Source organism: Chinchilla lanigera, unplaced genomic scaffold, assembly GCF_000276665.1.
Source record: "Chinchilla lanigera isolate Chin_1 unplaced genomic scaffold, ChiLan1.0 scaffold00023, whole genome shotgun sequence".
Classification (NCBI taxonomy): domain Eukaryota; kingdom Metazoa; phylum Chordata; class Mammalia; order Rodentia; family Chinchillidae; genus Chinchilla; species Chinchilla lanigera.
The window spans coordinates 14,953,982-14,968,415 of record NW_004955424.1 but is presented as its reverse complement, the minus strand read 5'-3'; the positions used below and the strand labels follow the sequence as shown (position 1 = coordinate 14,968,415).

The 14,434-nt window shown below is 44.3% G+C and overlaps 1 protein-coding gene and 1 pseudogene across 6 annotated transcripts in view; both read right to left on the bottom strand.

Moving 5' to 3' along the window:
* LOC102008871 (chromosome unknown open reading frame, human C2orf42) overlaps positions 1–14,434 on the bottom strand; it is a 42,656-nt gene that overhangs the window by 6,917 nt on the left and 21,305 nt on the right. For 4 of the 6 annotated variants that reach the window (XM_005385627.2, XM_005385630.2, XM_005385629.2 and 1 more), the window contains 4 exons: positions 13,766–13,870; positions 10,494–10,598; positions 3,601–3,708; positions 1,618–1,718 (listed from right to left, as the gene is read on the bottom strand). In XM_005385627.2, coding sequence (XP_005385684.1) covers positions 1,618–1,718; positions 3,601–3,708; positions 10,494–10,598; positions 13,766–13,870 — 419 coding nt within the window. The remainder of the gene's footprint in view (positions 1–1,617; positions 1,719–3,600; positions 3,709–10,493; positions 10,599–13,765; positions 13,871–14,434) is intronic. The other 2 variants (XM_013514642.1, XM_013514644.1) reach the window with 2 other exon arrangements.
* Positions 5,178–7,176, bottom strand: LOC102015743 (annotated as a pseudogene).

Genomic DNA, 14,434 nt, shown 5'->3' with positions numbered 1-14,434 from the left:
GCTGGGATTACAGGCATGCACCACCACGTCCGGCAAGATCCTGGGTTTAATCCCCAATATTGGCAAAAAAAGAAAAAAGTTCCCCAAGTGTCTTTAGCAATAACAGGCCTTTTTCAGGGGGAGGATGACAGGGTCTCACTGTATTTTAGGCTGGCCTTGAACTTACTATGTAGCCCAAGCTGGCCTTGAACTCGCTGAGATCCTCCTACCTCAGCGTCCCAAGTGCTGGGGTTATAGGTGTGTGCCACCACACCTAGCTAGCACAGGCCTTTTTTTGGTTCACATGTAAGTACTGCAGCCACTGAACAACTTATTCTTTTCTGAACATACAATGCTTTGCCACTGAGCTAATCTTAATTTATTAAATTATATTATTCTAAATTTTATGTAATATTCCATTATTTTAAGAAGGGAAAATCTTTCTCGAATTTTCAGGATATGCTTAATCTTTTGTGTGTGTGTGTGTGTGTGTCTTTTTGAGACAGGGTCTCACTATGCAGTTCAGGCTGGCCTTGAGCTCACTTTGTAGCACAGGCTGGCCTCGAACTTGCAATGATCCTCCTGCCTCAGCCTCCCAAGTGCTGAGATTACAGGCATGAGCCACCACACCTGGCTCAGGACATGCTTGAAAAATCTATTTGAAGATGTCTGATGTGTCTCTGGTGAGGGAGAATACATAATTAAGGGTCATTTCTCTAATGAGAATCCAATTACAACTTGGAAAGGAAGATTTAATTTTACTGGACCCATTGACTTCACAAATAGTATGTCACCCAAAATTATTTATAGACTTTCTAGCTACCTGCCAGTCAAATCTAGGGCTCATTGGGGTTGGGGATTTAGCTCAGTGGCACAGCGCCTGCCTGGCAAGTGCAAGGTTGTGAGTTCAATTCCCGGTACTGGAAAAAAAAACAAAAAAAAGACCAAAAAAAAAAAAAAAATCTAGGGCTCATTATAGCTACCAAGGGATCATTATTTAAATTATAAGAAAAAGCCTCTTCCTGATTCCAAAGACAGAGGAAAAAAACATGCTGCAGGGGCTGGGGATTTAGCTCAGCGGCAAAAGCGCCTGCCTGGCAAGCGCAAGGTCGTGAGTTCGGTTCCCGGTACTGGAGAAAAACCAAAAAAAAAAAAAAAAAAAAAATAAAAAAACAAAAAACATGCTGCAATTTAAGACACCCCCCACCCCCCCCACCCCGGTACTGGGAATTGAACTCACAACGTTGCAGGCGCTGTGCCGCTGAGCTAAATCCCCAGCCCCATTTTTAAAAGAAGAAATACCCACTAAAATCAGTCAGAAATGTAAACACTAATTTTTTTTAATACGCTTTAAAGAAAAAGAGAAACAAAACTTAGCCAACCAAAATAGTGAACAAAAATACGGAACGCTTCACGACTTTGCATGTCTGCCTCGCGCAGGGCCACACTAAGCTTCTCTGTCATTCCAAGTTTACTGTGTGTGCTGCCGAAACCAGCACTAGACACGGTTTCTTAATAACCTCTTAGCATAACAAAGGAGCTCTCACTGGCATCTGAACTCACGGAACTGGGACAAACATAACTCTCCATACTTGCTTCCCCCCTTACCCTCCCACTAATGCAGAAATACAGCCTTACCTCCGGGGTGTCTAAGATTTGTTTAACTTGCAGGATATTAGTGATATGCCAGGTGTACTTGGAAAATGTTCCCAGTGGCAAGGCATCTTTTCGAACAAAAGCTTCAATATAAAAAAGGTAAAATTAGGCGACCAAAAAAATCACATTCTTTTTCATTGCATTTGTCCCTCAGTTTCTACAGAGTCCAGTGCAGTGCTGTTCACTCCTTATAGAATCTCAACTTTTTTTTTTTTTTTTGGTTTTTTTTCTCCGGTACCGGGAACCGAACTCACGACCTTGCGCTTGCCAGGCAGGCGCTTTGCCGCTGAGCTAAATCCCCAGCCCCTCAACTTTTTTTTTTGTGGTCTTTTGGAGACAGGGTTTCACTATGCAATTCAGGCTGGCCTAGAACTTACTTTGCAGCCCAGACTAGCCTCAAACTTACAGTGATCCTCCTGCCTCAGCCTCCTGAGTGCTGGGATTATAGGTGTGCGCCACCACACCTAGCTAGAAGCAAGTCTAAGGGCAAATATATAACAAAGTTCAACAGATGTGACAAACTCTGTGAGGCAGAACGCAGTGATACCTCTTTTTGCTAAACTTGCTTCAGTGCTAGATAAAGCTACACGCACAAGGCTCTATTATAAAATAGAGTCTTACAACTTTATATACAACAGATCAAATAATAGTCCTTAAAATAATTACTTGGAGTTTAAGCTTTCTAACACGATGGCTAATTCATTGTCTGCGTGCAGGATTATCAAGCAGTTCCACCAAAGGGCTTTGAAAAATCAGCAAGGGGTAAGTTAAAATTATAGTGGAGTTTAAGATGGAAGAAAGCCTCAATTCTGCTTTAAAAGTTAGATAAGCTCTGAACACAAAGGTTTTTATGGCCCCAAATATAGTGATTCACAGCTTACTCTCTCTTTTTTTTTGTAAACAAGTTTAATGTAGCCTTGCCAAAACAAGGCCTCAAAATATGGCTCAAGACTCAGAGTTGTTCCTCTCCATGGAAATCTTTAGTAAAAGACAAAGATTTATACGATCTGAAGAGAAACCCTCACAGCTTACTCTCAAATTGAAAAGTACGGTTAGACCTCAAAAAAACACTGCTCCCAGAAGGAAAAAAAGAAAAAGGAAAGAATCACATTAAATAACAAATTGAAACATCGCCACTGAGCAACTCTTCTTTTCATCTTTTTCCTTCTGCACACCTTCCTGTGATTTCCTTACTGCACGCCTAACAAGCATCTTGAGACCCCCAGCTCTCTAGAAGAAATATGGTACATAAAACCAAAAAACAGCTACTAGAATAATACAATAAAGTCTTGGGGCTAGGGAGTGTGGCTCAGTGGCAGGGCACATGGAGTTCCAGGGTTCAGTTCCCAGTACTAACGTAAATAAAGTATTCCAAGCCTAATAATTACTCTAAGGATACAATCTTCCTTCATCAAAAATTGGGAATCATGAAAAAAAAAGTTTCAGTTTGTTTTTGTGTTTTGAGACAAGGTCTCACTATGTAGTTGGTCCTGGACTGAACTCATTAGGTAGCTCAGGCTGGCCTTGAACCTGCAGTGATCCTCCTGCCTCAGCCTTCCAAGTGCTAGAATTACAGGCATGTGCACCACACCTGGCAGTTTTAATTTTTGATATACACTATAATATGCTTCCAAGAAGCTGACCAAAAAATAACTATCAGGCCCTTCAGTGCATTTGTGAGTGTTTCATAAAGAAACATTAAACTTCTTGGTGGGCACTTGTGTTGCTCTTTATTGTTTTTCTTGTACATTTACACATTCTAATTTTTTCCACTAACTCTTACTGGAGTTAAGTGTGGGGCCTTTGAGGTGTATAGTCATTGTCCTAAGAGCTCACTGTGGAAGGCTTCATGTCCATGTGACTAGAGGTCCTAGTTCTGAAAATTCCACGCAGATTTTTTTTTTTCTAAATAAACTTCTCTGAGGTCAAAATGCCTATTTCTATTTCAGAGGAAAACCCTCGTACCTGTGGTGGAGTTGGGGAGCCGTTTTTTTGCACTTCCTATGGATATTCTTTGCTGCAGGGCATCAAAAAAGGACTGAGGAATGTGGAATACCAGTGGCTCTGGTTTGCCTAGAGAAAGAAGAAGAAAGTCACTGTGAAAAGGTGAAAAGAAAAGTAATGAAGATGCAGTAATTACTAAAAATAACCCTGAAGTGTCTTTCTTTGACATTTAAAAAAAATTTTTTTTTTTGAAGAGTAGGAAGAAATTACTGAGAGAAAGAAAGTTTCTGTCTGAGAGGGAAAGACAGGGGCCCGCAAAGTGGGTTGCCCCTTCTCTGACATTTTTATTCATTAATTTGTGTGTGTGTGTGTGTGTGTGTGTGTGTGTGTGTTACTGAGGATTAAATTTAGGGCTTTTGCATTGAACTACATTCCTGGCTCTCTTTGTATTTATTTTTTACTTTGTAATAAGGTCTCACTAAGTCATGAAGTTGCCAGGCTGGCTTGAACTTTTGACCCTCCTGCTTTGGGATTATAGGCATATGCCACCACACCCCACCAGCCTTCTTCTAGATCCCTTGCAGGCATAAACCACCCAGCCCACCCTTTCTTCCAATAAGGGTAACTTTATGAAGCTGGGTGTGGTGGCCCACGCCTGTAATCCCAGCACTTGGGAGGCTGAGGCAGGAGGATTGTTGCAAGTTTGAGATCAGCCTGGGCTACAAAGTGAACTGAAGGCCAGCCTGAACTGCATAGACAAAAAGAAAGTCAAACAAAAAACAGTAAGTATAACTTTACAAGTCCTCAATTTTGTAAACACCACGGCAGCACCGACTGTCCTCCTTAAGAGATGAGAAGGGTGGGGTGGAGTTGAGTCTGCCTGACTCACCCCTCACCATCTCCACACACTTGCTGTTTGCATTTGCTATCTAAGCAAAATAACTGTATGCTCTCACCTGAAGGGTCAGGACCACGCATGCTGCGGGACTGTAACTGTTTTATTTTTGGATGAAACGCTCCTTCCCACCCTCAGCATACATTTATATTGCCACAGATAGTGCAGTTTTCAGCAGCGGGAGCCGAGAAGGAACGTGGGGCGTACCCACCTCCTCCTCCTGTGACTTATCTGTGTGTGCTCTCTTCCTGGGCAGCACCAGTCTCCCCAGGTGCCAGGGCAGAGAGGACGAGGGGAAGAGGGCTGTGCGTGTTCACCTGCCCTTTGGCCTCTGTAGGCACCCGGAGAGCTCAGCAAACACCCGCTCCCAGTGCCGGGGCAGACTCGGGCAAGAACAGCTGGCTTCCGGGCCTGTCCTTGCTCTCAGGCAAGGTCTCCCAGGGTTTCCCGCTGACACTCTGCCTGCCCTCTCCCTCCTGCAGTCTCCACTACTGAGCCTGGGTTCCTGCAAGGCCTTGTCCTATTGGCAGTAGAGAAGGAAAGATGACACCAGCATCCACGTGAGGTGCTGCCCTTCAGCAGCCATCCCCCTTTGCCTAACTGGCGGCCACAGAGATGCAGACAGCACGCAGGTCCCCCGCCAGGCCCTAGGACCGGTTCCTGGTCCCCCTGCGCACTCACTGATGGCCACTAATAAATAAAAACTTCAAATAACTCTGCATCCTGTTTGTCCTGCGGGAGTCAGTAACAGTGTCCCCAGGAGAAATGTTCTTGGCATGTATGAACAGTTAGTTCAGGGGGTTGGGGGAGGAGCTCGTGTTCTAGGAACCAGGGTTCAAAGACCAGCTCTCTGCCCGCCTCACCCCCAGAAACCCCGCATACTATCTCAGAGCTCACTCTGCAGAGTTCAGCTTGCACACCTGCAATCTCAGATCTGCGATGCTTAAGTAAAAGGCAGTAACTTGAGTAGGCAGTTATGTTCCAGGGACAAGAGCAAAACAAGAGGCACAGCACAGAAGAGGGGGAAAGACAGACACTGAATATGAAGGGGTAAAAAGGCAGGGCCGGGCAGACAAAGCAGGAGATCTAGGCCCAAATGCAAAACCCCATAGTGGTCCCAACGGCTCAAGCCAGCACCTCTACCTTCTCAGTTCATTTCAGAAAATCAGCTTGGGCCAAGGAGGGAGTAGGGAGGACAGTGTTTGGTAGCAAAAGTAGACAGTGCTGCGTAAGAAAATAGCGGACCGAAGAGATGTCATTCTAATCAGCATGAAATGACCAGGACGATGAATAGCAAAAGCCAGGAGGCCCTAGGGATGCTGTGAGGCACCAACTACATAGCCGCTCTGTGTTTCTAACAGAATCCACAGCCTGACCACCTGGGAGCTGCTTTGGCCTTCCCCTGCCTTAGCTCTGCAGCAGTGTCTGCAGGTGAGACGAGGAGTAATGGAGGCTGTGTCCCAGTTCGTCCACTTCCTCAGGGCTAAGCTGTGCAAGTAAGTTTACCTTGCAGTTTAGGGCACTGGGCAGGACTCCAGCCTCTGGGACTCCAGCAGGTGGGTGCCCTCAGGGCCTGCTGAAAACAGTCAAGCAGCATCTCTGGACAGCAGTCAGCCTCCTCCTGGGCCAAGTGGAAGATGACGTAGTTTGCTGGCTGGCAGTGAAGTGGCCCAGAGCTGGGGTGGACTTGCACATGGCCTTGAGAATCCTGAGGCACAGACATCAACAGCCTGAGTCTGCCTGGTCCAAAGCCCGCAGGCGTACTGGACGCAGGCTCAGCCACCACAGGTTGTTGCACTGGGTTAGCCAGTGCGGTCTGGTCAAGACAGTGTCATCAAGGGTCACTGACGGCAGCAAGTCAATGATGTCCCACTCATCACTTCTACTGTCAAGGCCTCTGGGGACAGTCCTGGTTGACTCACATAGTACAAAAGGAACTTATGGCTGGCAGTTAATGGAGCCAACCATTACCTTTTCAAACGTGTCTGCCACTGTCTTTGGGGAGAGGCAGCCTCCTCCCACACAGTGGTCCCAGTAACGGATACCATGAGGAAAGTACTCTGCTTCTCACGAGGAACCAGGAAGCAGCTCGGGACATTCATGATAGTGTCCTTGCCTGGGATACAAGACCACAGGCTCTGCTCTAGCACAAGGGGCACCATGAGTTGGATATGGTCGGCTGCTTGCAGGTCAAGTTCAGAGAGGCCGCCACTCAAGTACATGTCCCAAAAGGGCATGTCAGGCAGCTTGGCCCACAGGAAGCTCCAGAGCTCAGCATATATGTCCACGGCAGCTTGTTTGGCCCAAGCCTGCTCTTTGGTAGGGATGGCCGCCCAGTTCCAGTAGTAAGAAACAAGCCTGTCCTGCAAGGACATGCAGAGGTGTGACTTCTTCAAGTCTCGCCAGCCCTTCCTGGCCAGTGGTGTGGGCCGGGGCAGACAGAATGTATCTGTGTCAAAGGCCAGTAAATTCGTGAGCAGGGTCTGCAGGGACTGGCGTGTCTTCGTGTCCCTGCTCACCACTTGTGGGGAGCCCATCCAACTTGATTCTTCCTAGCTGCTTTTTCCTGAATAGCTCAGGTGAGTGGGGCTCGTAGGGGCACGGACTGCCCGACCGTACATCCACTTAACTACCAGTGTGGCAATGCCCGGCACGGTCACTCCACCCACCCCCAGCACCAGCCGGGCACTGGAGAGCAAACGTCAGTGGCCACACCGGTGCCATTTCATCATTCTTGCTTTTGTGCTCACCAGCGCCCGCCACAGCTCGCCTGAGGCTTTCTAATCCATCTGGAGGTGGGGGTGGGAGAGAGCAGGAGTGCCCACAGCAGGCATCTTTGTCCTCCTTCAGCTGCTTCTCTGGACCTCAGGATCTTCTAGCCTCTGCTTTTTCCGGAACTCGCAGAGGATGCAGGCAAAGTAGAAGTCTCGATCAGTGCAACGAAGCTCTTGGCACTGGAGCAGCAGTGCCCAGCAGAGACTCAGCATGGCCTCTTAAGCTTGGGGACATGGGGGGCAGGGAGGGGATGGTGTCATGCTCCACTAGCCGTGCACTCCCACTCCTCTGGATTTGCTTCTTGCCCTGTGCCTCTCTCAGGTCACCTATTAACATGGCCCCTTTACTTCTGGGACATGACCTACTTTGGTCTGTGTGTGTGTGTGTGTGTGTGTGTGTGTGTGTGTGTGAGTGAGAGAGAGACACAGGGTCTCACTATGCAGTTCAGGCTGGCCTTGAATTCACATTGTAGCCCAGGCTGGCCTTGAACTAGAAGTGATCCTCCTGAGTACTGGCAGTATAGGCATGCGCCACCACACCTAGCTTTTGTCTGTTTTTTGAGACAGGGTCTAGCTATGTAGTTCAGATTGGCTTTGAACTTACTATGGAGATGAGACTGGTGTCAAACTTGCAGTGACCCTCCTGCCTCAGGCTCTTAGCGCTATATATTACAGGCATGTGCCACTATGCCCAGCAAGGGACTGTAACATTAGGACACTATTTATCCAATAAGCATCAACACACCTCCCAGCATATGAGCTCAAGGCAGATAAAATATTTGAAAATATTTAAACCTCTTATAGAAACTTGGGTTAACAAAGTCAACTGAAAAAGAGTTCTAGGAAGAGGGTGAAATGAGTTCAGAATTTTCCTTAAAAATTCTGCCCAACAGGCTAACCTCAGCAGAGGGAAAACATTCAGAATCGGGACAAACACAACTGTGACCTGGCTGGGTATACCTGAAAAAACCTCTGAAGAAAGACTTTTGAACTGCATGCTAGGCAAGTGGTCTACCTCTGAGCTACCCCACCAGGCCCTTTTATTTTATTTTGAGACAGGATCGAAGTTACCCAGACTGGCCTCAAACTTTCCATCCTTCTGCCTCAGACTCCTGAGTAACTGGCATTACAGGCATGGGCCACCATGCTCAGCTAAAGAAAGACTTAAAGACAAAGTTCACAGACTTTTTGAAATAAGTCAATCTGTAAGTAAATATATAATACAAAATGAGAGGTTTTCAAAAGTTTTATAGAAAAACCTCCCATTTTTTTATAGAGAAAACTCACTTTTTTTTTTTGGAACCAGGAATCGAGCTCAGGACCTTGCGCTTGCCAGGCAGGCGCCGTGCTGCTAAGCTATTTTCCTGGCCCTTGCTTTTGAACTATTATTAATATCTGAGTACTTTAGCAACCACATATGGACATTTTAAGATCTTTTCTCTTGAAATTAGATTATGTTTTTTTTTGTTTTGTTTTTTTAGATTATGGTTAAAGAAATAATTACAGCTCTCCAAGATGTGTTAATTCACCATAACTCAGCTAAGGTGATGCTAGAGCTTAGGTTTAAGAATTAACCTCGGAAAGTTCTCATCAAATACAGAGTCACGGTCCAGGAGGGAGCTGATGGTGACCGGGACAACAGTGGTGGCGATGAAGGTAGTGAGTGGTTTAACTCAGGAATGGGCTGCAGGAGGACCGCAAGGCTACAAATTACAGAACTGGTTGTGTTCTGTTTGGGAAGAGAGCTGAATAGGTGTTTATTACATTATGTTAAACAAATCAACAAAATTTCAAAGGCAAAAAAACTCTAGCCACGCATGGTGCCTCATGCTTATAATCCCGTTACTCTGGGAAGCTGAGGCAAAAGGAATGAAAGTTTGAGCCCTAATTGGGCAACTTAGTGACTTAGGGTCTGAAACCCTCACTGAGAATAGATAAGAAGAGGTCTGGAGATATAGCTCAGTGTAGGCCCTGGGTTCAATCCTCAGTATCACAAACAAAAATAACAAAATTTGTTTTACCCTCCTTAGCTTATTTGTTTTCCTAAAAAGTGATTTCTGAAGTTCTATCTCTTCTGAATTGGTATCTGAACATGTGTTTCAATACTTCCAATCTTTTTTTTTTGGTTTTTCTCTGGTACCGGGAACCGAACTCACGACCTTGTGCTTGCTAGGCAGGCGCTTTTGCCACTGAGCTAAATCCCCAGCCCCTAAATACTTCCAATCTTATCCCTCTCCTCACCAGCAAGTCAGAGCTGCTCTAATCCTTTAAAATCTGCCTCTTCCACTGAGCCTCTACAGTCAGCCTATTATTCAGCTTGAGGTGCTCTATTTTTCAGTCTTGAGGATAGAACCCAGGGGCAAGCTCATACATGCTAGCCAAGAGCCCTACCACTGGGCTATGCCTCCAGCCCTTTTTAATTTTGAGACAGGGTCTGGCTAAATTGCCTAGGCTGGCCTGGAACTTGTGATCCTACTGCCTCAGCCTCCCAGAGTGTGGGAATTTTAGGTATGTACCATCACACCTTTCAGAGGTGTTTTTATTTTTTAATTAATTAGTTAATAATGGAAGATTGAACTTAGGGCCTCTGCACTGAGCTACATCTCCAGCTGCTTCTTTCATTTTTTATTTTGGGACATGATCTCCCTAAGTCATGAAGTTGCCCGGGCTGTGCTTGAACCCATGCTCTTCCTGCCTCAGCCCCGTGGTGAATGTGGGCCACTGTGCTTTTAAAGCAAGGGCAAGGGTCAGGCTGATGACCCTCTGTGATATCACCGAGGTTCCATGACGCTGCAACAAATCATACTGAGTCCAGCCTGTGTTCTCCAGGCTTCTGAGCACGTCTCTGTGGACAGCTATCTTGGTCTCACGTGTTTATATTTCCTCTAACTTCTTCCCTTCCTCACTTCGATTTGAAGTTTGAAGTAGAACAATCTAAAGCGCCTTCACCAAACACACAAACGAAATCAAACACATAAGGTTAAGGCAATTGATCTTTACTTCTTATTTGTTTTTTTTTTTTTTCTCTTCTACCTTTAAATCCACTTTGCTGATCCTTTATGATTAAAGATATAACTATAATTATTCCTTTTTATCAGCTTTCACTTCTACTTTCTGGTTTCTTGTATCCCAATGTTCTCTGGAATGAAGTCCCTTTACTTTTTTTATCATCAAGACAGTAATATTGTAGCATAATTAACTTATTCTACTTTCAGCAAGAGCCCAGTTAGATGATCAGCACTTACCATCAAACTGATAGTGCATGGTTTGATGGATTCGCTCAGTGACACTGGCCAGCCAGTCTTGGAAGGATAAAGTCACTTGTGCTTCATCTAACAGCTGACCACAGGCTAGAAGGGAAAAAAACCTCTTCAGTAATTTTATTTTCTTTCAGAATAACAACTGAAGTTTGAGACGTTAAAGTAATAAAGTTTGAAAAGTTAAAGTAATAAAGAAAAAGAGACTATAAAGCTGAAATACAAATAAAGTAGACAGGCCGGGTGTGGTAGCAACTGTAATCCCAGCACTTGGGTTAAGGCAGGAGAACTGCTGCCAGTTTGAGGTCAGCCTAGGTTACACAGTGAGATCAAGGTAAGCCTGAGCTACACGAGACCCTGTCTCAAAAAATAAAACAAAGACAAAAACAAAGAAAGTAGATATACTAAGTGAAGTATTTTCAGACTGTTTTTTCAATTGACATATAATAATTGTATTTATGGAATAGAATGTGGTAATTCAATACAACCTGGTATGTTTAAGATTAATTCAAAAATTAGCCTTTAAACAGTAAACTGCATGCCAGGTATGGTGGCGCACACCTGTAATCCTAGCACTTGGGAGGCTGAGGCAGGAGGATCATTGCAAGTCCGAGACCAGCCGGGGCTACAAAGTGAGCTCAAGGCCAGCTTGAACTGCATAGAGAAACCCTGTCTCAAAAAGACAAACAACAACAACAAAAACCCCACCGTACACTGCATATTACAGAACAGCCTTACAGAATGGCTGTTTTAGAGATCTATAAATTAGTTGTATTCTTGATGAAATAGAGCTATCGGCGCCAAACCCTCTCAATAATGAAGCTGTTTGTCTTCTATCAAGGTTGAGCACAGAGATAACTAATGCACTCATTATAGGTTGCTATGAAACCTTTACACAGAACTCTAAAACTGTATCAAGAAATACAAAAGGAATGACAATTCATTACCAACTAAAAGTGAAAAGGTGACATTTTGTAGTGAAAAGATGACAAATGGAAAATATGGCAGCAAGTGGTAGAATTTAATGGAGCCAGAGTGCAGCACCAGGAGTTAAAGACGCCGACCCCACTGAGCGACAAGGGCCCATGTCTCAAATCCCTCTTCTCTAACCTGGGAGAGTCTGACTCTGTATTATATAATATGCATTGGTCTTGTCTTCAAAACCAGGGTATGAGGACAGGGATGATGTCTACCTGTTTTGCTTTGTTTTTTGTGTTTTTGAGACAGGGTCTGGCTATGTAGTTCAGGCTGGCCTTGAACTCACTGTGTTGCCCAGGTTGGCCTTGAACTCACGAGGTCCTCCTGCTCAGCTTCCCAAGTGCTGCAATTACTGGCATGGGCCACCACACCTAATGTCTACTCTTTAATTAGCCAGCCATATCACAACAAGTATTCAAAAACTGCTGCCAATATTGAACTGAACTATGGGGTAGAGATGGTACTGGGGAACAAACCCAGAGCCTTTGCACTGAGCTGCATACCCACCCCTTTTTTATTTTGAGAAAGCGTCTTGCTAAGTTGCCCAGGCTGGGCTCAAACTTGTGACCTTCCTCCTTCAGCTTCCCACAGTATTGGGATTACAAGCCTGTACCACCACACATGGCTATTTTTATATTATTTATAAGGCGAGCTAAGAGAATGCTGATTCTAAAATGTACAAGCTTTATCATTCTAAGTAGAAAAGTGATATATTTAAATATATAAATTACATTCAAGCCATTGCTTTTACATACGCTTTCAACCTTCACTGACTTTGGAGAATCTTTCTCTCTTTTTTGTTTTTGGTCTTTTTGAGACAGGGTCTCGCTCTGCAGTTCAGGCTGGCCTTGAGCTCACTTATGTAATCTAGGCTGGTCTCAAACTTGCAACGATCCTCCTGCCTCAGCCTCCCAAGTGCTGGGGTTACAGGCGTGTGCCACCATGCCCGGCTGGAGAATCTTTCTCAACCTTTTTTATTTTTATTTTTTGTTGGTACTGGGGATCAAACCCAGGGGTGCTCTCAACCGCTCACTAAGTTGCCCAGGCTGGCCTTGAACTTGTGATCCTCCTGCCTCAGCCTCCCAAGTATCTGGGATTGCAGATGTGTACCACAGTGCCTGGCTTCTCAAGAAGTATTTTCATTGCATAATTGTAGTATTCAGTTTTTTAAACTCTGAATCTTCCATTTCAACTGCATTGTGGGTAATGAGAAATAAAAGAAATATATCTTGTAAGACCGCTGCTGGTAAAACACGTTAGTTTTTGTTTTTGTACTGGTGAGAATCTAATCCAGGATCTTGTGCATGCTAGGGAGCCCCCTGTTGGTAATTTCTGATTTAAAGATATGATTTAGGAGCAGCGGGTATAGTTCAATAGTAGAGTACTTGCCTAGCATGCACAAGGCCCTGGGTTTGATTCCCAGCATTTCAAAAACAAGAAAGACATAAGTTAGTTTTTTGTGTTTACTAATCTCTTAAGACTTTTAAAGTATACTTTTAAAAACTTTTAAAGATAATTGTATATTCGTAGAAAATTGTAAACACAAAGCTTGTATTTGTACCCTTTTCCCAGATTCCCCCAGTAGTTAAATTCTGTCAAGTTATAGGACAATATCACAATTAGGAGAATGACATGGACACAATCCAGTGACCTTACTCATATTTCACCAGTTCTACACGTACCCATGTGTGGTGTGCGTACATACAGTTTTCCCTCTGTAATTTTATCACGTGTAGACCTGAGTGACCATCACAGTCAAGACATAAAACAATTCTGTTGTAAAACTTCAGGGCAACCGCTAAGCTGTTCTCCAATGCTATAATTTTACACATCACCTTTTTTTCTTTAAACAGGGTCTTGCTATGATTTTCAGACTGGCCTTGAACTCACTATGTAGCCCAGGCTGGCCTAAAATTCTTGGCGATCCTCCTGGCCCAGCCTCCTGAGTGTTGGGCATGCACCACCCCGCCCCCAGCCACATAACCTATTTTTTTCTTTTTTCTTTTTTTTTTGGTTTTTCTCCAGTACCAGGAATTGAACTCATGACCTTGTGCTTGCCAGGCAGGCGCTTTGCCGCTGAGCTAAATCCTCAGCCCCTTATTTTTTAATATGATTTGAAACTGGAGGGACAAGAAAGACCTCAGCTCACGTCAACCCACGTGCTGCTAGGGTCTGTTAGCAGCACTCTGGGAGACAACATGCAGCATTTCTGTGATTATTCTGCTTCTGATTTAAGGACAACTTACCGTCACTGTCGCCTACTCTAGGGGAGGGAAACTTACACTGCCTTTTTAATGAAGAAGCAACCACAGGCTTTTTCAGGCCACTCTTCCTTAGATTACTGCTCACTGCTTCTTGAGGCATTAGTGAACTATTCATCTGTGCACCTAAATCACACACAAATTACGATGGTGTTTAAAAACATGTCTGCAGAAAATAAACTAGCTTGATATTCATTTCTAAAGAAGCTGAAACATAAACAGTTTTTGCTAATTTCTAGGTTAGCTTCACAGTTTCTAGGAGGAATTAGCATTAGCTTTTATACATAAAATTTTAACGTTTCATGCTCTTCACCACTAATTGGTAGAGGGTGGGAAACAGAAGTGAAAAGAGGAAAGGAATTCACCCACTGCCCAATTTTGATGAGCTGTCTTCCTTTTTCTTCTCTGTGAATAGTTTGTTTTGCTATTTTCATGACTTTAAGTAGCTATAATTATGCCAGATTAGAAAAAAAGTTCTTTTGAATTTCAGATGAACATTAATTTTTTTAGTATACTAAGTATATTCCAAATATTGTGTGGGAAATATTTATACTAAGAAATTATTAGTTATTTTAGCAGAAATTAAAATTTAACTGAGCAGGGGCTGGGGATTTAGCTCAGCGGCAAAAGCGCCTGCCTGGCAAGCGCAAGGTCGTGAGTTCGGTTCCCGGTACCGGAGAAAAACCAAAA